The sequence below is a fragment of the Cydia amplana genome, chromosome 12 (genome assembly GCF_948474715.1).
Source record: "Cydia amplana chromosome 12, ilCydAmpl1.1, whole genome shotgun sequence".
Taxonomy (NCBI): domain Eukaryota; kingdom Metazoa; phylum Arthropoda; class Insecta; order Lepidoptera; family Tortricidae; genus Cydia; species Cydia amplana.
The window spans coordinates 4,396,569-4,424,132 of record NC_086080.1 but is presented as its reverse complement, the minus strand read 5'-3'; the positions used below and the strand labels follow the sequence as shown (position 1 = coordinate 4,424,132).

Sequence of the window (27,564 nt, the reverse complement as noted above, 5' to 3'; positions counted from 1 at the left end):
GGTCTTCAAAAATGATATTGAGGTTTCTAATATCATTTTTTTCTAAACTGAATAGTTTGCGCGAGAGACACTTCCAAAGTGGTAAAATGTGTGTCCCCCCCCCCTGTAACTTCTAAAATAAGAGAATGATAAAACTAAAAAAAATATATTATGTACATTACCATGTAAACTTCCACCGAAAATTGGTTTGAACGAGATCTAGTTAGTAGTTTTTTTTTATACGTCATAAATTGCCTAAATACGGAACCCTTCATGGGCGAGTCCGACTCGCACTTGGCCGCTTTTTATTCAAATTTGCCTCCTTTTTCTACTGACAAGATATGCTTGACCAGCTAAATATAAGTTGAAAACGTTTGGACAGTGAACAACGCCCTTTATATAAAAGAAGAAAGAAGTTTCCAACTCTGTGGCATTAATGTTGCCAGAATTATGTAGTTACGTTCGAAAACTTATTCATCATAATTATTGAATTAAATATTCTAAATTTGAAAGGAGTTCAAACGAGACTGATTAATGAAAAATAAAAATGTTATGTTTTTATGAAACATATTTGATTGTGCCTAAATCTCCTATTTTGCTGATAGTTCCTTAACAAAATATCAGTACCAGTGCACACTACTAGTTTTTGAACTTCACGATTGGTTGCTGCCGTGCCGACTGCCGTGGTTTCGTCGATCTGTCGTGGAACTGTCAAACAATCGGTCGCCGTCAGTACGATAAAGAAAATCGAAATAAGCAACATTTCCACATATTGACACGCATTGCAACGTTGACAAATTTAATTTACCATGGCAGACAAAAGAAAAACCAAAAAACGTAAAGAGGTATGATTTCAACATTACTATGCTCGTACAGAGTTCAAGTATTCTCTGTGGTGATTTGCCTACGTTTTTGTGTACTTACGCGTGATTTCCCGGTGCCAGAAGATACTCCCTGTTATCCCAACGTCTCGAGAATCTCCGTTCAATTTAGGCTTTTGCGTCGCATATTTTTCACGTGCGTGTCATTTTCAATGACGCATTCTATATTTTATGTACATTCACGCTCACCGCACTCCATTAGAAACCCATGTTATTTATATTCTCCGTGATTTCATTGTGTTGCTTTAGTTTAAAGCCCATATAAAATAACTAATTCTGAGTCTATTATTGACTTTCTGAAGCTTGCTTGCATCATAAAACATCACATAAATTTGGTTGCTTGTGTTAGTATGGCATGTTTATTGTATGTTTAGACAAGAAATTTAAAGTTTTCATTTGATTTTTATGGTAAAGTAGGATGTAGCAATTTCATGCACGTTTCAATTAATTTAATTAATGTTACTTTGTTTTGTTCCATTCCAGCGAAAGAAGGTTAGATATATGTTTGTTTACATTTCCTCACGGTTTCACTGCACTGTGTTTTGTTTTCTGTGTCTAGAACACCACTTTGCAGCAAAGAACTATAAGAACTTGTGTTGTAGTATTATTGTGTTATTTATAAACATGTTACAAGCTTCAATTAGCTATACAGGGGTTCCCAACCTTTTTCAGTCTGCAGCGCACTTGTAAGTTTAAAATTATAACCTAACTTGGCTCTTCGAAATAGGTAACATGGTGAGGTGGATTGCCTCACGGTTTGGCTATCTACTGTCTACGGCACCCTAGGTTGCTGCAACACACAGTTTGGGAAGCCCTGAGCTTATTCGTTTCTTGGCTTAATCTGTTTTAAACTTGTGTTTTTGTAAGGAAGGGATAAAAAAAACATAAATTAACTAATTGTGGCTTGTAAAGTTTAATGAATAAGGGGGTTAGTGTTTTGGGAAAGGTATTACAACATAGTCTGTCTTAGAATCAAATATAATTCTTCTCTATGCAGGGGTGGTACCTCTACAGCTGACTACATGATGTGTTTATTTATTTATTTAAACTTTATTGCACAAAATATATACAACAATGTACAAATGGCAGACTTAATGCCAAATGACATTCTCTACCAGTCAACCATAGGGCCAAACAGAGATACCTTCAATTGGTGCAGAGAGAGAAAATATATTGATGTGTTGCTGTGTTTGGTATATATTATGTGCCTATTGGGTTAGTTTGCCAGTTTGAATTATTTCACTAAGGTCAATGTGGCTAATACATCCATTAGTGTTTTTCTCGAACAACAAACAAAATTGGTAAATTTATCGACAAAGCATTGATCGCTTTTAGTTTCAGCAATCAAAAGCAAATGGTTTTTTTTCCTACGATTGAAAGAAATAAACGCTTGTGGACTGCTACGAAGGAATTAGCCACATTGACCTTTGGGGGAAAACCATATTAAATTAACATTACAATTTTAGAAAATTATGGTTATTTGGATTTAAAGGTCTATGTGGGTTTAAACTAACAACTTACCAATTAAAATGTGATAAATGATAACTTGATATGGTAGGATCACAAATGTATAAATCTAAATAAAAAATTGGTGGAAACCACTTTGGTGTGTTTGAGCTATGAGGTCCAGGTGTTTGCTTAGTTATGTTAGCATAAGAAAGAACTTCGCTGTAGTAAACGCTATGCACATTTTTATCGGACAAATTTGTTAAGTATGTAATACTCCTAAATTTTACCATAAAAACCTTAGACTAAAAAATCTAGATAATTATTACGCCGAAAACTGAAGTTTAAAGTAGTTTAGGCATTTCAGTTAAAATAAACGTGTGTTGGTGATTGCCGACATAGTACGTTTTGTCATGCGTTTTATGAGTTTTACCTGTAGATTTACCTTAATAACAACTGTTACGCAAGGTTGGAAGTAATGGAAGTACAAGTAATGATACTGATCAGTTAGTGGTCACTAACCATGAAATAAGTACTTTGTTCATAGATACAAGTTAATTCACCGAATCTAACACAAATAGACTGAATGAATGAATGTAAAAAATAATCTGTGTACATATTTTAAATGCTTTATATCTTATACCTTTAAACAAGCAAGTCTTGTATGAATGAAATTTGCTATATGGGGGTTTTCGGAGGTGAAAGGATTTCTCCAGATATTCTATCTAATACCTTAAAACGAGCAATTGTTTATTTATTTATATGTATATTTCGGGGATCTCGGCCACGGCTCATCTGATTTCGATGAAATTTGCTATAAGTATAGGGGTTTTTGGGGGCAAAAAATCGATCTAGCTAGGTTTTATCTCTGGGCCTCTGGCAAAGTCTCTGGGAAAACGCACATTTTGAGTTTTTTTTATATATTTTCCGAGCAAAGCTCAGTCGCCCAGATATTACTTAGTAAGAAGAGATTATCTCATTAAATCATTGACATGACGTCAAACAAGCATACTGATCCTAGAAAACTGAGCAAAATTATTACATATTAAATATGATCTTTGAGCGCAGTGAGGAAAAAAAGTTTTCGCATGTAGCTTGTAATTTTATAGTATAGACCCACTTGTGGATTAGATCCACAGACCGAAACCTTTCAATATCGCGTAAGTAATCTGTAAAAAAAAGCGATTTATTTCCGATTGTAACTTTTTATACCTGTAACTAATATGTTTTCGTTATTAAGGAAAGAAATGATTTCAAATTGATAGAATTTCCTTTTATCATTCAGCTTCCGTGTGATATAATAGCATGCATTAATTGTTATCTGTAAACTAACACGTGTGTAGTGTCATGTTTACTAACAAAGTTAATATACAGCATACAGCATGCATACAATGTAGGTAACAATTCTTATCAGAGTAATCAGCTCGGCCAATATGTGTAACGCGCGCATTAGTGCAATCAATTTTAAGGGTGGTTGCACACAGAACTCAAGGTTGGCTAGCAGGTGTTTACTGTGCTTTATAGTAGTTTATAGCAGTAGTCGACAACCTTTTAACAGCCAAGGGCCACATAGTAGTTAACGAAGTTGACGCGGGCCGTACTTTGTTAATATTTATGACTATCAGACATTGTCGTTTGTCAATATTACATACAAAATAGCCAGGGAGGCTCGCGGGCCGCAAGTGACAGATTCACGGGCCGCAGGTTGCCGACCGCTGCTTTATAGAGATCCACATTCGACAACACGCATCACCCTTACTCCCATCCTTATTTGGAGTCGGCTCTCCTAATCCTTAATCTCTAGAGTGGTCTTTTCTGGGTCGCCTCTTGGTGTTTTATAGATAAATAAATATTATAGGACATTCTTACACAGATTGACTAAGTTCCACAGTAAGCTCAAGAAGGCTTGTTGAAGGTTGTGAGAAGGCTTGTATTTTTTATTTATGACTGTCATCCGTGTAAGTTCAGATCTTCCTTATGCCCTGGTTTCGGTTCAAGTTCTAGGACTTTTCTTGTCATGTGGTCACGGTCAGTGGTCACGCATCAAAGTAGTAAGTCGAGTCGTTTTTTGCATTCTTTTTAGGGTTCCGTACCCAAAGGGTAAAAAACGGGACCCTATTACTAAGACTTCACTGTCCTTCCGTCCGTCTGTCACCAGGCTGTATCGCATGAACCGCGATAGCTAGGCAGTTGAAATTTTCACAAATGATGTATCTCTGTTGCCGCTATAACAACAAATACTAAAAATAAAATAAAATAAATATTTAAGCGGGGCTCCCATACAACAAACACGATTTTTTTGCTCTATTTTTTGTTGATGGTGCGGAACCCCCCGTGCGCGAGTCCGACTCGCACTTGGCCGGTTTTAATAAAGATTCCATAAACTATTTTGCAGGTTTTATCGTGGTTTTATCTAAATCAACATGCGTTATTGTATGATTTGTGTACAGAACCCCTAGTGTAAATAAATTTCATTCGATAGCGTAACGAGCGTTCGCATAATGTCTATTTTTGTATGGGATTTTGAACAGCGCGCCAAGCGGGACGTTTTGGAAACTCAAAATCCCTTACAAAATGACATAACGCAAACGCGTACGTCACGTCACGCTATGGAATCTCAAAGCTCAGAGCCTCGTAAAAACGAGTCGAGTTTTTCAAATATAGACTCGAGGGACACGAGTTCTTACCAACACTAATCTAAACGAATCGAATCATGTGATACTGATAATAAAAAAATTACAAGAGTAACACTTTTAGAGTCTGTGCGGAAAGAGAAGAGACGTGAAATGTATTGAGCCCCATACATTTCACGACTCTTCTCTTTCCGAACCAATTCTAACTAATATGTCTCCGTCCAATAAAATAAAGACAAATCAGGACCGCTATGCGCCAATTCAAAGCGCCTACATGTCTTAGCGGCTTTATGTCCCACTTTCCGTACTTTCACCAGCCACTCTAGACTAGTATCACAGTTAACGCGCTTGAGAGCGGTCGTGAAAGCTCGCGATGGTTAAACGGTGGTATGTGAGTGTCCGGCTTTATTTTATATTTTTATAAATGTTTAACACCCCTGCGTTGCGGAATGAGTGCTTGTGTGATGGGCTACTTGATAAAAAGTTGTTGTAAAGTCTAAGTTTATGTATTTCTGTTTTTTGTGTTTGTGTCAAGATGTGTAAGTTTGTGAGAATGTGTGGAGAATTCTAGTATAGTAGCGACCTGTATAGAGTAGATATCTTTTTCGGGATCATCCATTAATTACGTCACACGAATTTCTAGGTTTTTTTACCCCTCCCCCCCTCCTTGTCACACTTGGTCACATTTTGCAAACCCCTCCCCCCTTGGTGAGAGGTCACATTTTAGGCAAATTTGTTTTCAACGAAATTGACAATATTAAATCGGCATTATTTTTTTTAATAAAAAAATATTTTTGATATATAAATATTAGTAATTTTATAACACAACGAAAGTTACATCCAAAATCTCATTATTTAACTGTACAGCGAATAAAAAAATATAAATTAATTTTCGGTTACTGATGAAGTTTAAAGTGACATCACAATGTTTGTGACTCCCCCCCCTCCCCCATGTCACAACATGTCACATTTTCTTGACCCCCGCCCTCCCTCTAAACGTGTGACGTAATTAATGGATGACCCCTTCTATTGTAATCTGGCTTATTTTCCTTGTTACTTTAACCCTCGAATAACTAAAATCACCCTCTTGAACTTAAACTTAAATAAATATAAAAGCAATCAGTAAGCTAATACATAGAGTATTTTGATTTTTAGTATTATTACATATCTAATACCTTTAAACGAGCAATTATTGTATATTTATTTATATATATATTTCGGGGATCTCGGAAACGGCTCTAACGATTTCGATGAAATTTGCTATATGGGGGTTTGGGGGGCGAAACATTCAGAAAAATCTGGCTAGGTCTTATCTCAGGGAAATCACCCAGATATTATAATATGTAAAAGGACGACTTTACTGTTCTTATTGATTTTAACAGTTGATGTTGATACAGGTGACATGGTAATTACAATTGTAAAGTTATTAAAACAAACCTGGTTAATCATTTACGTACATCAACATTCACTTACAAACATAAAGATTAATGTTCGTAAGCGGCACTGACGGATTGCTTCTAAAAACATTACTTTCCCTTTTTAGTTAGTCAATTAATTACACTATTACCTTATAACAGTAACACAGTCGTAACTGTTACTTAAATATCTGACCATGACAATGATCGTGATACACACCTGAACCGTTTCATTAGTATGCTTATCCAACTATCAAGTAGGCAAGTGGAACACCCGAACTGTAACTAAAGTTGAACTCTATTTGCGTAGTGATATGACTCAATTTTATTTGTCGGGTTTTTTGTTTAAGCTACGCGTTTAGATCGTCTTGAAAGTAGAATATTAAACTTTACACATGTTGTGATAAGACTCAATTTCAAATATTTCAATTAAGTTTGATGACGTGCAGATTAGAATTAAGTTTGCGACGGTTATTCGTTAATATTGGTTAGTAAGTTAGTTTTGTGTTCGGTCGGTTTGAAACGGACCTAAAGTAGAGGATGTATTTTCACTGTGTCAGAAAGAATGATGTTTAGAGGAGAATATCCATGAACAACTAATATTTTGCTTCTTCCATCTGTACAATGTCAGGACTTTATAATATCGGTTAACAAATTACTTATCCTATTAATGCGATTTACTAACCGTATTATAAATTTGACTTTATCATTATACATATTAGATAACGTAACCTTGACGAAATTTTGTTTATTGTAATATACTATAAGGTCTGTAAAGTTAACACTGTCACTATTATTAGTTATTAGAATACCACACCTTTATCTACGAGTTTTTTTTTTCCTAATGTTTCAAGCGTATCTATTTGACCGCCTTTTCACAAAAGTCAATAGCCTTAGCTTAGCACAGGAGTTCCGCGAATGTATCTCGCGCTCGAGTTAGCCTGTCTTTTTCAGACCATGTAAATTACGAGGGACGAGTAGGCTATCTCGCTCGCGACATACTGTTCATGTACTATTAAGCCTACTGTTCTGAATAACAAAATGTCTTTATCATAGGGCCACGGAACGCGCGCGCTGAGCGTGCACGCTTGACGTGACGCCGACCGACGTACACCCAGCTGCAACATTGCAACATTGCCTGGACACTTAATGAATGAATTAATTCATAATATGGCCATGCAATTTTACAGCTCAATGCCTCAATATACATTTGTGTTAGCTAATGTATAGCGGTCGGCGTCAGCGTCAAGCTGGCTCTGAAGGGGCCCACACTGATTAACAGTCCGCCGGACGATATCGGCCTGTCAGTTGTTTGGAACTGTCAACTTTTTGTTCTAACTGACAGGCTGATACCGTCCGGCGGACTGTTAATCAGTGGGTCCCTTGAGTGTGTGTTACGGGGCCGAGGCGTGTGTCTTGTACAAACCAAGTATTTCCATTCCAGGAATACGGGGAGCCCCCCGAGTCAGAAAAGCCGACGCGCGAGGAGTACTCCGTGGCCAAGTGGCTGAAGGCCAACGTGCCCACCAAGAAGACCAAGTTCCTGAACCATCATGTGGAATACTTCACTGGTATGTTAACATACTCAATTGTCATACACCGTGGAACTTAAGAACCCGACAAATTTGAAGAGTCCAGAGAAAAACCATGCTGCCATAGGCTATTTTTTTTATTCTCATTAAAGTACTTTACTAGGTACACTTGCTATTCAGGTAAGTAATATTGTACAGATGTAGTGCAAATTCATGAGGGCTTATTTAGACGGCGCGCGAACTCGTTTACGATTTTAGTTACATTGCGGACTATTGAGGTGACATTACTGACATCAATCCAGCAGACCGATCAAATGACGCAATGTAATGAAAGTCGCATACGAGTTCTCGCACCTTCTAAATGAGCCCCAATTATTTTCCATCGTATTTTCACGGAAATGTACGAACGTAGGTTGACTGCGAATTTTTTTTAATGTAATTAAAGTTTAAAAACCTAAAACCTTGATTCTTCGTATCTACTTAACCATTTACTGCTTGATATTTTCTTAAAATTTTCTGTACAGTCACTATCAGATATCAGATATATCGGAGCGCCTAAGGTGCTCGCAAATATCTGAGCACGCCTCTATTGTCAAGGCGTTAGAGTGCTTGTTCAGTTCTTATGAAGGCCTTGGCCGCTCCGATATATCTGATGGCGACTGTCTAATCGCTGCCTCGTGTCATGTTAAACTGTGTCACAGAATCCTTTTTAAACTTCGTAGCTAATCTGAAAATGCACCCATGCTTACGACTCCCGAAATAGAAACACCACTCGTTTCATTCGTAAATTTATTTTTCTATTTTTTGTTACTAAAGAAAGACGGGACGTGTCTTTCAGTTCACTTGATGTTTTTTGATCTTACTCATCTTACTATTATCGTCCGTATCGAATGAGTCCAGCTCATTCGTATGTTTAATTGAACGGAATGCTTTATTTTTTGCTTTCCTAATCATTATATATCCGTGACCGATGCATCATATATTATGCAATTATACATATTTATCAAGTACTTTTCGAGACCTTTCTAATGACCCTAAACTGGATGTGTTAATTTGTGTTCCGTCGAGTTGTTTTGGTTACCTTCCGACTGCATCATCAGATCAGCTCCATGTTAGCATATTATTGCATTGTTGTCGTCGACATTTCATTCATTTCATTTATTTATTTCTATAACAATATGATATTGTGTTAGAAAACTAATACATACACGTAATAAAATTATAAAATAACAGCGGGACATGTCAACAAATAAATAAAATTCCAAAACTTCAATCACAAAAAAAAGTACATCAGATAAAGTAGGTAATAAAAATGACATCATAGAAAGTGTAAAGTTACATGCATGATAATTTTGTACAAAATCAGTTTAATTTTCAAAGATCTCGTCAACGTCGTTACGGAAGTACCTACTTCAATTTTACTGAATCAGATATCTGGGGCCCGTTTCTCAAAAGCTTGTAACTTGTAGTACAAGTGGAAGTCCCTTTCTAACAAAAGCTGTCAAAAAGTGACATCCGCTTGTATTACAAGCTTTTGAGAAATGGGCCCAGGAAGTAGAAGTTACAAGATTAAAATCAAACATATATTACACATATACAAAGAAACATAAATACGCAGTGAAGCTAAATAAAAGTGTGTAAAAACAGAGAAAGAGTTATACCGGCTTATTACAATTATTATTAAGTGTAAATACACATTGTATATTTTTGACAGTTCTTTAATGGAACTGCGTTTTAACTAATGCCTGTCGATTAACCCGATTCGAGTATCGATGGTAGGTAAATAATAATGAAATAGTTATTTGTACAACAAGAGATCAAAGTTTGATATTTCTTCGAGTGCTTATTTTGAGTCCCGTGCAAGCGAAAGATTCTATACTAGATTCACGAGCGTAGCGAATGAATCTAATTTAGAATCTTGAGCGTAGTAAGGGACTCAAAAGCGCACGAGATATAAATAACTTTGATCTCGTGTAGTTCACAAAACTTTTCACCTCAGCAGTGAGAACATATTAGAGAACCCGAAAAATGTATTCCTTCTCCATCACTTACCTATTCACTCATGTTTTCTTAAGATATACCAACAATTAAGTTTTCACCTCGGCAGCTCGAACAAAACTTTGCTACTTAAAAACAGTGAGCAAAATCGCATTTTGCTCACTGAGTGCGATTTTGCTCACTGTTTTTAGTTAGCAAAGTACCCTTGTTCGAGCTGCTGATGTGAAAATAACATTTAATATTGAAGTTTATAAATAATTCGGTTAAATGCAGTAGGTAGGTAATTAGGTTTCAACAACTTCAAATTGTCCTTTGACGTCCAGTGCATTAGAAAAATAAAAATTTGACACAATTCTAGGGATTGACAGGGCAAGCTATGATGGCGCTATCTGCTAAATACTTCGACCGGCCGACCCCATTACGTCCATCCATTCCTTTTAGATCATCTGATCATCAAAATTTTGTGGTCCACTTTTTAGGGTTCCGTAGCAAAAATGGCAAAATCGGAACCCTTATAGTTTCGCCATACATCCGTCTGCCTGTATGTTACAGCCATTTATCTTTTATTATACCTAGGTATCGATATTAGAAGCACAGATCGAATCGATTGGACACATCTTATCGACTGTCGGAGCAAATGTTTAATAACACGCGCCCCTGTTTCAATTCTCCATGTGGTTGTGGAGCGGTCGGATTTGCTCTAGTTTTGAAATTGTTTGTTGAAAAATGTTAGGAAGTTTAATGTAATCATTGTGCGCTGTGGCGACAAATGTCGGTCGCGGCTTATTTGAATAACTGTCAATTTTGATGTACAGTTGGTCAAACCAAATTGGTCAGTAAATATAAGAACATAAAAAAACTATACTTATCCTTTTCTTTTTGGGTGCTAGTAATAGTATGATTCTCTCTGTCTATGTTTGAAGTGAGACAGTACTTTGACAAACTAATATACTTAAAATCGGTGTATCCTTTCCATGTTTCATTTCCGACACCAATAAGATAAGATAGGAAAATAGAAGATTAGCTTTGGCGTATCCAAAATCTACGAAATCTTAGAAAAATTATATAAATGCACTTTGTATTTTTTTATTTAGGTACCTCATAACCAAGTATCATCATCTTCCTTGCGTTGTCCCGGCATTTTGCCACGGCTCATGGGAGCCTGGGGTCCGCTTGGCAACTAACCAACTATGCTCAAGGCAAAAACTTATTGCGTAAAATTCAATAATCACTCATAAGTCTATCATGTTACAAAGCGGAAGTGATTTGGAATTACCAGAATACATCTTACCAGGCGTAGCTCACTCAGCGATTTCGTCGCGTCGCTACAAGTACCTACAAGTACATGCGGCCCACACCAACTGTGGTGTCTATGCCGTAGTAGTTGCCGCGCACCGCTACGGAACAGACGCCTGCTCACGCTTGCGCCACCTAGCGGTCATATCTGTCGTAATAGACGCGTTTTGCTAGAGTTAATCTTCTGTACCTAGTACTATTATTTATTCTGTGATCTTACTAATAACACGAATATCTTTTCAGGAGTGAAAGCCGTGGACGCGCTTCTGACCTCAAAATGGGCGACGGGCAAAAATCCCATCTTTACAACGCGACTCGAGGTCACAGACTACTTGCACCAGATGCTGCTGCACAAACTCTTCCACAGGGCTAAGAAGGTAAGATCCTTCTGTCGGTCTGTTACCTCTTCACACTTAAACCGCTGAACCTATCTGTCGTCAAAATTGGCGACGGGCCAGAATCCCATCTTTACAACGCGGCTCGAGGTCACAGACTACTTGCACCAGATGCTGCTGCACAATCTCTTCCACAGGGCTAAGAAGGTAAGATCCTTCTGTCTGTCTGTCTGTTACCTCTTCACATTTAAACAGGTGAACCTATCTGTCGTCAAAATTGGCGACGGGCCAGAATCCCATCTTTACAACGCGGCTCGAGGTCACAGACTACTTGCACCAGATGCTGCTGCACAAACTCTTCCACAGGGCTAAGAAGGTAAGATCCTTCTGTCTGTCTGTCTGTTACCTCTTCACACTTAAACCGCTGAACCTATCTGTCGTCAAAATTGGCGACGGGCCAGAATCCCATCTTTACAACGCGGCTCGAGGTCACAGACTACTTGCACCAGATGCTGCTGCACAAACTCTTCCACAGGGCTAAGAAGGTAAGATCCTTCTGTCTGTCTGTCTGTTACCTCTTCACATTTAAACAGGTGAACCTATCTGTCGTCAAAATTGGCGACGGGCCAGAATCCCATCTTTACAACGCGGCTCGAGGTCACAGACTACTTGCACCAGATGCTGCTGCACAAACTCTTCCACAGGGCTAAGAAGGTAAGATCCTTCTGTCTGTCTGTCTGTCTGTTACCTCTTCACATTTAAACCGCTGAACCTATCTGTCGTCAAAATTGGCGACGGGCCAGAATCCCATCTTTACAACGCGACTCGAGGTCACAGACTACTTGCACCAGATGCTGCTGCACAATCTCTTCCACAGGGCTAAGAAGGTAAGATCCTTCTGTCTGTCTGTTACCTCTTCACATTTAAACCGCTGAATCTATTTGTCGTCAAAATTGGCGACGTGCAAGAATCCTGCTGCACAAACTCAAACAGGGCTAAGAAACTCACATTTATAGACGGGTGTAATGCGAAATTTATTCCATTACCTTTATTTACCGGTTTTGAGCAAACGCTCGCATGCTACTCGCCCGCGTTGACCGAAAACGAAGTAAATGTTTACTTGTAAAGGCATGTGCCTTTTGCGCCACAATAACGTTCAGATTAAGAAGCCAGACATCAAATCTGTCTAAAGGAGGCGTATCCATTCACCACGCACACAAGGCGCTAGCTAGTTTTTACTACCGTTGCGCGAGTGTTAGTATGTGAATGTGGAGAGGAACGAGCGGCGACACAGGTTTCGATACTAACTGTGTGCGATAGCCATTCTAACCCTTTAATATGTTCTGTGGTTTCGACACAGGTTTCACTGGTCATGGTCGCGGCTAACTGACGTTTGTAATGGAATAAATTTCGCGTTAGACCCGTCTATAAATGTGAGTTAATATGTGTTCAAAACGCGAAAGTTTTAATTATTATACTTTGTAAATATTTTATAGTAAATCTCCTTGTTAGTAAAAGAAATGAGTACCACTCAATATGCGCAACATGGCAAAAGCTAAATAAAATCTCAGCTCAATGTCTACTATCACCAGACTTGGCTCACTCCGCGATTTCGTCGAATCGCTACAATTAAGTACCTACAAGTACATGCGGCCCACACCAATTCTGGTGTCTAGCCATAGTAGTTGTAGCGCACCGCTACGGAACGGACGCTTGCTCGCGCTTGCGCCACCTATCGGTCATATCTGTCATAATAGACGCGTTTTGTTAGAGAGTAAATCTTCTGTACCTAGTAGTATTATTTATTCTGTGCTATCACGTATAAAATTCTCCGAAGCCATTAAATCTTCAGATTTTTTTAGGTAAATGACCTCTTCGACTGTATTTGTTAAATTTTGTTAATACTATACGTCTGGCATCTAAAGCAGCGGTCGGCAACCTGCGGCCCGTGAACCTGTCCCTTGCGGCCCGCGAGCCTCCCTGGCTATTTTGTATGTAATATTGACAAACGACAATGTCTGGTAATGTCATAAATATTAACAAAGTACGGCCCGCGTCAACTTCGTTAACTACTATTGGTTGCTAAAAGGTTGCCGACCAATGATCTAAAGCTTAGCAGCTGCCGTAAAAGACTGTACATTTTTGGTCAAGTTTTTTATCTTCCACATGATAGCTCTGTGCAAATTTCAAGTTAAAATTGGCAATAAGTGTGTACCTATTCAAATTTTATGATCTTTCTCTATGTGGAATAGTTAGTTGCCTCTGATAATTAAAAATATTTAAATTCATAATTATTTTAGGTACCAGTGAGCGAACAGGAGTTAAAAGGCAAGAAGAAAAAGGACGCAGATAAAAACAAGAGTGGCGATGAAAAGGACGAGAAGAGTCAGGTCAGCGCGAGTGAGGGAAAGGTAAGATATACAATGATATTATACAGGGTGCTTCCTGTAACAGGAGCAATAAATTAAACTAAAGACTGTACTCCTCAAACTGACCAACATTTGTTCAGCAACTTTTGAAAATAACTCATATTTTGATTTTTATTACACTTTAAAGTTTATTCTAAGACGCAATGTATTGCAAATTTTGTTATGTTTAAAGCGTGACAAGCAACGTCAAACACACTGATGTCAGCGTACATTGAAGGCAATATTTATTTTGTATGAAAAAGAGGAAGTCTAAAGGATTCATAATTTTTAAAAGTCTCTGAACAAATGTTGGTCAGTTTGAGGAGTACAGTCTTTAGTTTAATTTATTGCTCCTGTTACAGGAAGCACCCTGTATAACTATAGGTACATACTCATACATAAGGTGCACAAACACAAGGTGAGAATAAGAGCGCGTCGAGGTAATTTTGAACACCTCACCCGCTTAGCAACTTCTGCTGTTGACTGTATTTCTACTGCGGTAAAAACAACAAATTAAAATAACGTGTTGTTTTCTATGTTTAAGTAATAGTATTAACTACTTATTGTCTTTTTATAGTTCATTATTATCTATTATCTTTTTTTTACTTATACACAGTTTTATTTATCATGTAGAAGAATTATTACTATAATTATTAAATAAATAAATAAATTAAATATTCCTTTATTTCAGGCCTGTGGCCCATAAAAAGTTGTTAGTAACAATGCCTTAGTCTATGTTAGTATACAAAAAAGTAAAAACTAATAACAATTAAAATAACAACTAAATAAATTAATATATTTTACACAAGCCCGAGCATTGTTTGCCTCTATTTGTTATAAATGGGGCAGTCAAACCTATACGCAAACAGTCCCAGGATGCTGTTGCTGCTGCTTCGAACGCGACTGAGCAAGGAGGCCACTTTCTTGCGGATGATGGCGTGGAACCCGTCCGTATGCGCCTCCGCGGACATACCTGATGCGCTACAGAAAATGTTGTTGTATTGGATGCGCAGAACATTGGCAGCCTTACGGGTGTATGTCACCCACAGACTGCTCGCGTAAAAAGATTAGCAATATGCCTTAAAAAGTGCCACTTTAACCGGCTTAGAGCATCGAGCAAATCTGCGAGCAACCATGTTACCCCTGACTGCCAATGCTCTGCGCTCCCTTTCAAGGTCACTGTCATCTTTCAAGTCTTCGGTGACTACATGACCTAAATATTTAAATTTAGTCACCACCTGAAGTGCGCTGCAGTTCAACTTAATGGGCGGAACATTCATCGGCTTTATTTTACCGCTCTTAAAAACAAGCACTTCACTCTTATCACAGTTATATCTGAGCCCGTGTTCCGTCGCATAGGCTTCACAAATAGCGACGAGTTCTCGGATTGACCTCACCGACGGCCCCAACAACACCATATCATCCGCATAGCTGATATTGTTAACACACGCATTGTCTATATGACAGCCTGTATGAGCGTTGCTGAGCTCGCCTATGAGGTATTGATATATAGGTTGAAAAGCAGAGGAGACGTAAGTCCCCCCTGCCTCACACCACATTCCATGCCATACGAGTGTGACAAAGCCGAGCCCCACCTCACCTGATTCTGTTGATGACCGTACCAGTACATCAGGATAGATAATATAGATATACATTCAGCCGGTACACCCGCGCCCTTCAGTTTGTCCCAAAGCTTGCTATATAATATATTATGTATTATTAATTATCTTCTTCTATATTTCTATAGTTCTAGTTAATACTCTGATCACGCTAAGCTACGCTCGTAGCACATTGTGGAACGATGCCATACACGTGGTTGGACATAACTTTTTATTCTTCTAACAAAAATCCATGAAATTTTTATTAAGAAATACATTGATCTGTTCTGCAGGACACAAAAGACAAGGACAACAAAGAGAAAGAGAAGAAGAAACGCAAGATCCGGCTAGAAATGCACATGGAGCAAGTTTTCCTGGACACTTTGGACGCCTACGTATGGATATACGACCCCATGCCGTGGTACTACTGGGTGTGCGGCGCGCTGGTCGTGTTCGGGACCATCGGCGTGTGCATGTTCCCGCTGTGGCCCGCTACTGTCAGGTGAGATACTAAATATGTTGTATAGGACAGGAGACAAGGACATAAAGAGTGAGAGAGATGTACGACCCCATGCCGTGGTACTACTGGGTGTGCGGCGCGCTGGTCGTGTTTGGGACCATCGGCGTGTGCATGTTCCCGCTGTGGCCCGCTACTGTCAGGTGAGATACTAAATATGTTGTATAGGACACAATACAAGGACAACATAGAGAGAGAGAGATGTACGACCCCATGCCGTGGTACTACTGGGTGTGCGGCGCGCTGGTCGTGTTCGGGACCATCGGCGTGTGCATGTTCCCGCTGTGGCCCGCTACTGTCAGGTGAGATACTAAATATGTTGTATAGGACACGAGACAAGGACAACAAAGAGAGAGATGTACGACCCCATGCCGTGGTACTACTGGGTGTGCGGCGCGCTGGTCGTGTTCGGGACCATCGGCGTGTGCATGTTCCCGCTGTGGCCCGCTACTGTCAGGTGAGATACTAAATATGTTGTATAGGACACGAGACAAGGACCACAAAGAGAGAGATGTACGACCCCATGCCGTGGTACTACTGGGTGTGCGGCGCGCTGGTCGTGTTCGGGACCATCGGCGTGTGCATGTTCCCGCTGTGGCCCGCTACTGTCAGGTGAGATACTAAATATGTTGTATAGGACACGAGACAAGGACATAAAGAGTGAGAGAGATGTACGACCCCATGCCGTGGTACTACTGGGTGTGCGGCGCGCTGGTCGTGTTCGGGACCATCGCCGTGTGCATGTTCCCGCTGTGGCCCGCTACTGTCAGGTGAGATACTAAATATGTTGTATAGGACACGAGACAAGGACATAAAGAGTGAGAGAGATGTACGACCCCATGCCGTGGTACTACTGGGTGTGCGGCGCGCTGGTCGTGTTTGGGACCATCGGCGTGTGCATGTTCCCGCTGTGGCCCGCTACTGTCAGGTGAGATACTAAATATGTTGTATAGGACACTAGACAAGGACATAAAGAGTGAGAGAGATGTACGACCCCATGCCGTGGTACTACTGGGTGTGCGGCGCGCTAGTCGTGTTCGGGACCATCGGCGTGTGCATGTTCCCGCTGTGGCCCGCTACTGTCAGGTGAGATACTAAATATGTTGTATAGGACACGAGACAAGGACATAAAGAGTGAGAGAGATGTACGACCCCATGCCGTGGTACTACTGGGTGTGCGGCGCGCTGGTCGTGTTCGGGACCATCGGCGTGTGCATGTTCCCGCTGTGGCCCGCTACTGTCAGGTGAGATACTAAATATGTTGTATAGGACACGAGACAAGGACATAAAGAGTGAGAGAGATGTACGACCCCATGCCGTGGTACTACTGGGTGTGCGGCGCGCTGGTCGTGTTCGGGACCATCGGCGTGTGCATGTTCCCGCTGTGGCCCGCTACTGTCAGGTGAGATACTAAATATGTTGTATAGGACAGGAGACAAGGACATAAAGAGTGAGAGAGATGTACGACCCCATGCCGTGGTACTACTGGGTGTGCGGCGCGCTGGTCGTGTTTGGGACCATCGGCGTGTGCATGTTCCCGCTGTGGCCCGCTACTGTCAGGTGAGATACTAAATATGTTGTATAGGACACAATACAAGGACAACATAGAGAGAGAGAGATGTACGACCCCATGCCGTGGTACTACTGGGTGTGCGGCGCGCTGGTCGTGTTCAGGACCATCGGCGTGTGCATGTTCCCGCTGTGGCCCGCTACTGTCAGGTGAGATACTAAATATGTTGTATAGGACACAAGACAAGGACCACAAAGAGAGAGAGATGTACGACCCCATGCCGTGGTACTACTGGGTGTGCGGCGCGCTGGTCGTGTTCGGGACCATCGGCGTGTGCATGTTCCCGCTGTGGCCCGCTACTGTCAGGTGAGATACTAAATATGTTGTATAGGACACGAGACAAGGACATAAAGAGTGAGAGAGATGTACGACCCCATGCCGTGGTACTACTGGGTGTGCGGCGCGCTGGTCGTGTTCGGGACCATCGGCGTGTGCATGTTCCTGCTGTGGCCCGCTACTGTCAGGTGAGATACTAAATATGTTGTATAGGACACAAGACAAGGACATAAAGAGTGAGAGAGATGTACGACCCCATGCCGTGGTACTACTGGGTGTGCGGCGCGCTAGTCGTGTTCGGGACCATCGGCGTGTGCATGTTCCCGCTGTGGCCCGCTACTGTCAGGTGAGATACTAAATATGTTGTATAGGACACGAGACAAGGACAACAAATAAAATGGACAATAATTCAAATTAAAGAGCGATCTCTCCCAGACAGCGGTGAGCGGAACAATTGATTAATTCATGTTCTTTTTGGTATTTCAGAAAAGGCGTATACTACTTATCGATCGCGGCCGCCGCGTTTCTGGTGCTTATCATCGCTCTGGCCGTACTGCGCGTCGTGGTGTTCTGTCTAGTGTGGCTGCTAACGTTGTCGCGGCACCATCTCTGGCTGCTACCCAACCTGACCGAGGACGTGGGGTTCTTCGCCTCCTTCTGGCCGCTGTATAAGGTGGGTTCCTGATCATAGCTGGCCGTGCTCGTGGTGTACTGTCTAGTGTGGCTGCTAACGTTGTCGCGGCACCATCTCTGGCTGCTACCCAACCTGACCGAGGACGTGGGTTCTTCGCCTCCTTCTGGCCGCTGTATAAGGTGGGTTCCTGGCCACTATCTAAATTTGTACGTTTCAGCCTTAACAGACGATTTTGGTTGCAAACGTTGCGATAAAATAGTGACCGCGCGATCATAGAACAAATCATTCGGCTGTGCGGGACTGGCAAAAAAGCTGACAGCAGTAACAACTAGTGTTAAGTAGGACTCGAGTCCTTAAAGTCCTCTGCTTCAAGACTCGACTCAGTTTTACAGACTCTTATAATAAGTCTAAACTAAAGTTCTTTTCAACTTGATAGAGACACGAATTTTTTGTAGAGACTCGGTCCTTTTCAGAGAACTCCCGAGACAAAGGACCCGACTCGGGAGTTAACTTAAAAGACCCGGAAGTTTTTTAAGCGCAGTCTCGTAAAAACGAGCTGCGTTCTTCAAGTTCTACAAAGAACTCGAGTTTCTACCGACACTAGTAACAGCCCATAAATATCTTCACTCATCACCGAAATAAGCGCAGTAAGTTTCTTGTAACTTTTCACATTATTAGCCGCAAAATACATGTCCAATCTCTCTGTATAAAAATTTCAGTTCCCGTGCTTCAAACTCCAGACATTTTTACTGTATGTTTATTTACTCGTCGCCAATGAAATAAATCAAACTACATATTAATCATCATCATCTTCCTCGCGTTGTCCCGGCAATTTGCCACGGCTCATGGGGGCCTGGGGTCCGCTTGGCAACTAATCCCAGGAATTGGCGTGGGCACTAGTTAGGGTTCCGTACCCAAAGGGTAAAAACGGGACCCTATTACGTATGCAGTGTAATCATTAAGCTTTCTTGGCGTCCATTTACATTATTTTTAGAGTCTGATTACGCTAAGGTTTCAAGCCAAGTGCTACGTCAAGTATGACGTCTATAGGGATATGTATACGTTGGTACTGCCAAGTTTGTGCAAAGTTAGAGCGGTCAGAGTCCAGTCATCATCATATCAGCCTTTTATCGCCCACTGCTGAGCATAGCCCTCTCTTCTAGAACGCCCCTTGTCCCGGTCCTGAGCTAATCTCATCCAGAAGTGACCCGCAATCTTCCGAATATCGTCCACCCAAGCCAACGGACGCCAGGCACTCCTTTCGTCTGAAAAATCAGAGTCAGAGCACAGAATAAATAATAGTACTAAGTACAGAAGACTCACTATCTAACAAAACGCGTCTGTTACGATCAGCACAGATATGGCCGCTAGGTGGCGACAGCGCCACGCGCGGCTTATGGCTTTCCCCAAAATTGGGGATGTACTTTTAGCTACCTGTAGCAAAGCGACGAAATCGCGGAGTGAGACGCCTGGTCAGAGTCTAGTATTAAAATAATAGTACATTATTGTCGAGGTTCGGAAGTAGCTACTTGCTGGCTGAGGATTCGTTTTAAACGGACGACCTTGGGAGTCCGTTTAATTGAATCCGAAGCCAGCAAGTAGCCTTCCAACCGAGTCATATATAGTGCTTTTCTCAAAAATGGTGCAAGAAATAGAAATATTTTTCGAAAGCAACGTTCTAATTTTCACATAAAAAAGTAAAACCATTAAAAAGATATGCTTGCCGCCTTAAAAAAAAAGAAGTATTTTTCTCCTACCTATTTGAGACACCTAAATAGTCGCGGTACCAACATTAAGCCTGTAACAGACTATCGCACCGCACCGCGACCTTGGAGCGTCGCACCCATAAGTGAGAGCGAGAAAGAGATATCTGTTTCTCGCTCTCACTTATGGGTGCGACGCTCCAAGGTCGCGGTGCGGTGCGATAGTCTGTTATAGGCTTTATAATAATAAGTGCTGATCATCTGTTTGGCTGTTTAAGGGACCTATGCCTTCATTTGATATGGCCATTTAAAGTTTTAAAAAGTTTGGAACTCGTTAAATAATGGAATTTGTATGCGACATTGCAGTCCCGAAATCGAGACTGCAATGTTTTTAACTTTTTAATTTTTTGAATGACCATAAACTACGCACTTCGCGACCTATTTTTTAACCGGCAACGTCGACTTTGCCGTCCATTTTTGAGAAAATGTATATTTTCAGTACGAATACCGCGGCCCCGGCTCGGAGAGTGACAAGTCATCTAAAAAGAAGAAACGCAAGAAAGACAAGCTGTCCGATGACGAAGAGGAAAAGGCGCCTTTACTGCCCGGCAAGGCCGACAGCGAGGCGCCGTCGGCCTGCGGCGAGCCCACCGATACCAAGTATGTTATATTATTGACCGAAGCGTAGCGAAGGTCTACGTTTTGACTCGGGCATTTTGCTTTTGTATGTCCGGATGTTCTCCTCTACAGGTCGCAATTCTTAACCGATTTTCGTGAAATTTTGTGACCGAATTCTATGACTAAATAAAAAATTTTTGTCGATCCGGTTTTTGGAAATTTTTACAAAATGGCGGAGTTGTGATAGCTCCCGCCTAAACAAATAGTCGTATCGGTATCATAAGAGTTTTTTCTTTTTGAGATATGTTTATAGATTAAATGGCCAAAAATTCAGAAAATTTGTATCGCTGATTTTGGCGGTATTTAGATATTTAGTTTTTACTCCAGAATGAGTAGCTAAATTTCGTCAGCTTTAGTAAGAACTATAATGGCGTATTTTGCAAACGTTCGCTTTTTTTGTTTGCATCGGCAGGTCCCTGGTTCCATCCCCAGTAATTGTGTACTGCTACATAACTTTTTGTATTTTTTTATACTTAAATTTCGTATAAGTAGTTGTTTTTTATTTTATTTTTTATTTTGAAAAAATTAAAAATTTTGTATTTTTTATTTATCAAGCGCGGGTTAAGCGTATTCGTTTAATTTTTGTTTGTAGCTTTATGTAGTTTTTAATTTTTTGTTTATTTTACATGTACTATACCTATATTTTAATAAATATTTTTGCCATACATTTATTCAGTTTTAAGCTCTGCTCGCGAGGTCTACAGCTCACAGAGCCACTAGTATTATAAAGAGCCCACTGTGTCCCACTGCTGGGCAAAGGCCTCCCCCCTCTTCCTCCACTCGTCTCTATTTAGTGCAATATCTGGCCAGTCTCTCAAGGAGTCCAAGTTATCCCGCCATCGCCGACGAGGCCTGCCGGGTTCCCGTTTAGACTCGTGGGCACAGAATAACTAATAGTACTACCGTACAGAAAATTCACTCCTTCACAAAAGTCAGGTTTAGGTATAAAATTACACATATATCGCCGCCCGCAAGCAAAATTGAAACTTATAACCGCGCACGAACCGTGAATCTCCTTTGCGCGCCGCAGTTTTATGACCGAGCTGTGAGCGTCGGCACGGGGTTATCACTTGACAAGTTGTTATACCTATACCCACTGATTTATTGTTTTTAAGATAAATATGTAAGAATTACAAACGTTGATTACGTAAACATACATTTTTTATCCGAAGATAGCATGTCTGATTCTCGCGGAAGTAAGTTTCGAAGCCATTGTGTATTTTAAATTTTGCGCGAGCGCCATGTGACACTACAATCGTGCGCGCCGAGCGGCAGCCCACTGTATAGTTTGTAGCTTTCTAATAGACCCCGAAGGCTAATCCTATTGTCTATTGTTAAGAAAAACCGCTCGTGCCACGTGCCACAACCACCTGCATAAAAAATCGGTACTTCGGTTACTGAGTGCCGGCGAGTCGAACGCTACAGAACCAGTCTAAAATGTGTCATCGAGATGCGTAACAAAGGCGCGTTATCGGAGAGCGCACCTACACTGGTTTTTTGAGCGTTGGACTAGCCCGCGCTCAGGTGCCAAATAGAATAATTAGGACCCTTTTTTGCAGGTAAGTAGCACGTGCGGTTTTACTGAACAATAGACAATAGGATAAGCCTTTGGGGTCTACTAGAAAGCTACAAACTATACACTACAGCGTCCTCAGTCGCGGCCGCGCCCATTAGTACCCGAGCGCGCGCCGCGAGATACGCCGCGCCCGCGGTAAAATCATCGTAGCTTGCTTATTTATTATCCGATTCACAAAATTCAAGAAGTATCGTATAGCGTATTAATGTACCTAAATGATTTATATGACACAATTTTCATCTAAGTGGCCGTTGTCATTGTGTTTTTTGGGCTACAAAAAGAAGACAAATGTTATGTTTTCGGATTTTTGTAAATAAAAAAATAATTAATGAAATTACACTTTTAGTTACATGGCATGTTTTATTCTACATTTTATCAGCTTTCATAGGACACCTCATTTTTTAAAATCTGATAAGAACTTGCCGAGTAATTATCTAAACTTTGAAACCCGGGACCGCCATCTTTGTGACGTCACAGTTATCCCCTCCACAGTCTTAGAAAGTGACGAGTTCTCATTTCGTACTCAGTAAACTCTACCGAACACAACCATACCACTCGTCAGAATACTGTCCAATAATACAGACATGACATGATGATGTGACTGGACAGTATAATAATACTGTCCAGTCACATCGATTAGTGTTGGAGGCCCCCTGGCCGCCTTACTACACATGTCCATGAGCCTACGCTTGAGTGACAGAGGTAGGTCTCCCTTCATCAGGTGTTTCATTGACCAATAGCTCTTCCTGGAGTTTTCGGTGCATGCCAAGTATGTACATTAGTTATTTGTTTTACAAGGGGGTAGTTGTTGTTTAACCTTTTGGACGCCAATGACTGATATATCCGCACCGTAGGTTCAACGCCAAAGACCGATTAATCGGTCACAGACCACAGAGCAACATAGACCTACGTGCATATGCATAAAGTTCAATTTCAGTTTTGACACTTCGGTGACGTGGCGTCAGCGTGACAGCTTTTGTGTTTGACACGGCGTCGAAAAGGTTAACCGCTCGTGCTAATATTGATACCCGAGCAAGCGAAAGATTCGAAAAATGGGATCTCGAGCGTTGCGAGCGTTTCAAAGCACGAGCGGTTAAACAAAATTTGCCCCCGAGTGAAACACAAACATTTTCACCACACCAACCCGAAGAAAATATTGACTGTAAGATATCAAACAAAATCAAATCCAAATGTATGTTATTAAATATTTATCATTCAAAATTATCATTTAAAAGTCAATTCTACTAGCAACATAAGAAAACAACTCAAAATTTGCATTTGATTACATGTGAATAAAATGCAACTTTGCTATCAGTTTTTGAATGAAGCTGAAAATTAAACCAACATAATAATAACAGCATAGGTAGCATAGGATCCACAGCGCAGGCTTCGTCATCATACAGAAAGCTCATCCACCTCAGGTTTCGTCAAATTAAAATGCATTTTGTCACATATGTCATCCGCAACACGCATCGTCAAATTATAAATTATAAAAAATGAGCTACTATGAAAGTACAACCGTTTATTACGACTCCGCTTATAACGACCGATCGCTTTTAACGACGGAAATTGACTCAAAATCCGTCCGTCAAGTCCGGTTACAACGACGAGCGACGTAGTTTTTACAAATAAATAGTTGGTAAGAAGCTCCCCTCCCCCTTTTGCCTATACGCAGCAAGCTGAAATAGACATGTGACTTTTCGTAATCTTGCAAACTAAATAAAACCCAATTCCCATTATTCAATTGAGCTTAAACTTCACATACATTAATTATGTACATAAGTTGGGTACAATGCAATATTTTGGTAGGTACCTTCGAGCTGATCTATGGACACAGAAGATGGCCATAGGAACTGTGTGATAAAACAACGTCAGCTGGATTAGATCCCCAAGAATTACGACTTTTTATTTTACGGGATTCGAGTAATTTGCGGATGACGAGTGAATTGACTACGCGTACCTTTAAAAAGTGGCTTCTTCTAAACACACAAGTCTCTCCATTTAAGACAAAGTGCTGTAATACTGACGTAAATAAATATTCTAAAGGAATAAATATTCTAAAGGAAATCTTTTTTTTTCTTTGATTGTCGCATAAGTATTAATAAATACAAAATGACGTAATTATTTTGTTTAAAAAAATATTAAAATTGGCAGTTCGTTTTGTACGACGTCCGGTTAGTACGACGTAATATAACCGGACTCTACTGTACTTATACCTCCTACTTCGATCGACGTTGTTACCGATCGCCCAGCATTTGTTAATACAAATGAGAGATGCCACGAATGTCTGCCACGGTACGTCTTGGCCAAATACCGAATATTCGGCCACAGTGTTATACAGAAATGTTACATTTCTAAATAAATTAAAATGCTTTACTTCCAAAAAATCTCTACAAACATTTTACGTGACATCTGGGCCCTATAACAAAAAACTTTACAAGTGTACAAGTCGACAATATTGTTACATTGTAGATAATGTATTACATGCACAATTACATACATATCAGATCTACAAGATTCCAATCTACCAAAAATTCACACAACAACGCGTAACACAAGGCATGGTGCTTAAGTTAAATGTAGATTTATTCCTACAATTTACATATTTGTTAATAGTACATTATTGCAGAGGCCGGGAAAGGGCAATTCGTGGATGATTTTCGACAAAGAAGACGAATCCACGAATTGCTATTCCTGCCGAGGCATATATAGTGCTTTTCTCCAAAACATGCGAGGAAATAAAGTAAAATAATAGTACATTACTGCAGACGCCGGGAAAGAAGGGCTTGCCGGGTGAGTAGGTATAGCCGGCCGACCGTAGGGAGGCCGGATAGTGATACGAAGCCGGCAAGACCTTTTCACGGCTAGGCATGTATAGTGCTTTTCTCAAACATGCAATGAAATAAAAAAATACACCACTCAAAAAAAAAAAAAAAAATTTATAATCTTTATAATAAAAATCTAACTTCACAACAAAAGTTTTTTAATTTTCCTTCCAATCCCGCCATAATTGTTTTTTTTTTACGGAAGTCGTCCGTATTTTGCGTGTGTTCGAATAGACCTTATTAGGGCCATTATACACAATCTGATAATAAGAATCTCAATTTCTATAAATAAAATAAATGCAGAGGATTTTAAATATTGTCTATGGTCTCTGATGAATTACGTATAGACAAAATTTTAAATTTATTCATCAACACATTGAATCATACAGATTCGTATTCTTAATATCAGTACGTTCGTGTATAACAGGCGTTAACACGGATATTTTGGTCCGATAACCATTTATTCACTAAAAATATTAAAAAAAAAATATAATTCGGCTGTTTAGCCTGTTTATGGACACAGACTCCATGTTTACATTAGAATTTAAAAAAAAATTACTTCCCGGCCTAGGCCTTCAATTTCGTATGAAATTCCTTTACAGTTCTCTGGAGTTGCTCCGCCCTAAACGTGATACTTCGAAGCCTGATATAACGCCCGGAGCGACGACATTTCAGTGCATGTTTGAGAAATAATTATTTAAGCATCGAGCATCACTCAAATCGAAACTTTACATCAAAAACGTCAAAAACAATTTCCCTCTTTAATTTATTTTTAAAAGTTAAAGGCACAAACTTATTCTGCCATTCAGTACCATTCAATATTCGTTCATTGAAAATATAGTTGGTCAAACCAAATTGTCAGTAAATAAGAACAAAAAAAAAACTATACTCATCCTTTTCTTTTGGGTTCTAGTACTGGTGTAAGACAAAGATAGTATGATTCTCTCTGTCTATGTCAAACTATAATTGTACAATATAAGCTTTATGAACACGGATGAGATCCTTAAAAAAATATAAAAATAATCTTTGATTTTATTAAGCAGTATTCGCACGATCATACACGAGCACAACGGTCTTGTAAGAACGAGACATGTAAGGTCGTTTATATTACTATCTCACTCTATCCTATAGCTTGAAATGATAGCTGATCGGGTCGTGTAGACGCGGCCCGCGGCTAGCTGTTTGCGTTTTTTATTTTTAAAAAGTAAAAAACACTACAGTAATAAGTTATTACTGTAGTGTTTTTTTACTTCCCGTCCGCTAGAACAGGACAGCGATAGTTTTATTTTTTTTCTCAAAAATGGACGGCAAAGTCGACGTTGCCGGTTAAAAAATATCATACAATACAAAAAATTAAAAAGTTAAAAACATTGCAGTCTCGATTTCGGGACTGCAATGTCGCATACAAATTCCATTATTTAACGAGTTCCAAACTTTTTAAAACTTCAAATGGCCATATCAAATGAAGGCTTAGGTCCCTTAAACAGCCAAACAGATGATCAGCACTTATTATTATAAAGCCTATAATAGACTATCGCACCGCACCGCGACCTTGGAGCGTCGCACCCATAAGTGAGAGCGAGAAACAGATATCTCTTTCTCGCTCTCACTTATGGGTGCGACGCTCCAAGGTCGCGGTGCGGTGCGATAGTCTGTTACAGGCTTAATGTTGGTACCGCGACTATTTAGGTATCTCAAATAGGTTGGCGTAGTTTCAGCAGAAAAATACACTTCTTTTTTTTTAAAGGCGGCAAGCTAATTTTTTTAATGGTTGTATTTTTTTCTGTGAAAATTAATGGAAAATTAGAACGTTGCTTCTGTAAGTTCTGTAAAATATTTCTATTTCTTGCACCATTTTTGAGAAAAGCACTATATATGACTCGGCTGGAAGGCTACTTGCTGGCTTCGGATTCAATTAAACGGACTCCCAAGGTCGTCCGTTTAAAACGAATCCTCAGCCTGCAAGTAGCTACTTCCGAACCTCGACAATAATGTACTATTAAATTAGAGTTTGACAATAAAGAAGTACTTCCGGTACTATTTTTGCTACAATAAGGTGAACATTTCCGAGCATATTGGAGAAAAGGAATATTTCGACCTGTCTTTTACACTAATATTGAATATCTCTTGTTTCCAGAGAGGAGGCACCCTCGCCGGGCGAGAAACAGTCCGAGTCGGAGAGCGAAAACAGCCAGCGGTCGTCGACCGACCGCGACTTTGAGATGGTGGACCCTCAGGACCTCGATGACAAGGAGGAACAGTAA

At 40.2% G+C, this 27,564-nt stretch overlaps 1 protein-coding gene across 1 annotated transcript; it reads left to right on the top strand.

Annotated features, from left to right (window-relative positions):
* Window positions 1–661: 661 nt before the first annotated feature.
* LOC134652698 (translocation protein SEC62) lies at window positions 662–27,564 on the top strand. Its single transcript, XM_063507861.1, has 8 exons — window positions 662–824; window positions 7,799–7,925; window positions 11,424–11,557; window positions 13,816–13,926; window positions 15,815–16,023; window positions 18,371–18,557; window positions 20,721–20,905; window positions 27,438–27,564. Exons 1-8 carry the CDS (start codon window positions 789–791, stop codon window positions 27,562–27,564), a joined length of 1,116 nt encoding a protein of 371 aa, XP_063363931.1. The 5' UTR covers window positions 662–788.

Bases quoted from the DNA above. Each gene is read 5' to 3' on its own strand.
- LOC134652698 (XM_063507861.1), top strand. From the start codon at position 789: ATGGCAGACAAAAGAAAAACCAAAAAACGTAAAGAG. The intron at 13,927-15,814 runs GTAAGATATACA...TCTGTTCTGCAG, and splicing joins TCAGCGCGAGTGAGGGAAAG to GACACAAAAGACAAGGACAA. The intron at 18,558-20,720 runs GTGGGTTCCTGA...GTATATTTTCAG, and splicing joins CCTTCTGGCCGCTGTATAAG to TACGAATACCGCGGCCCCGG.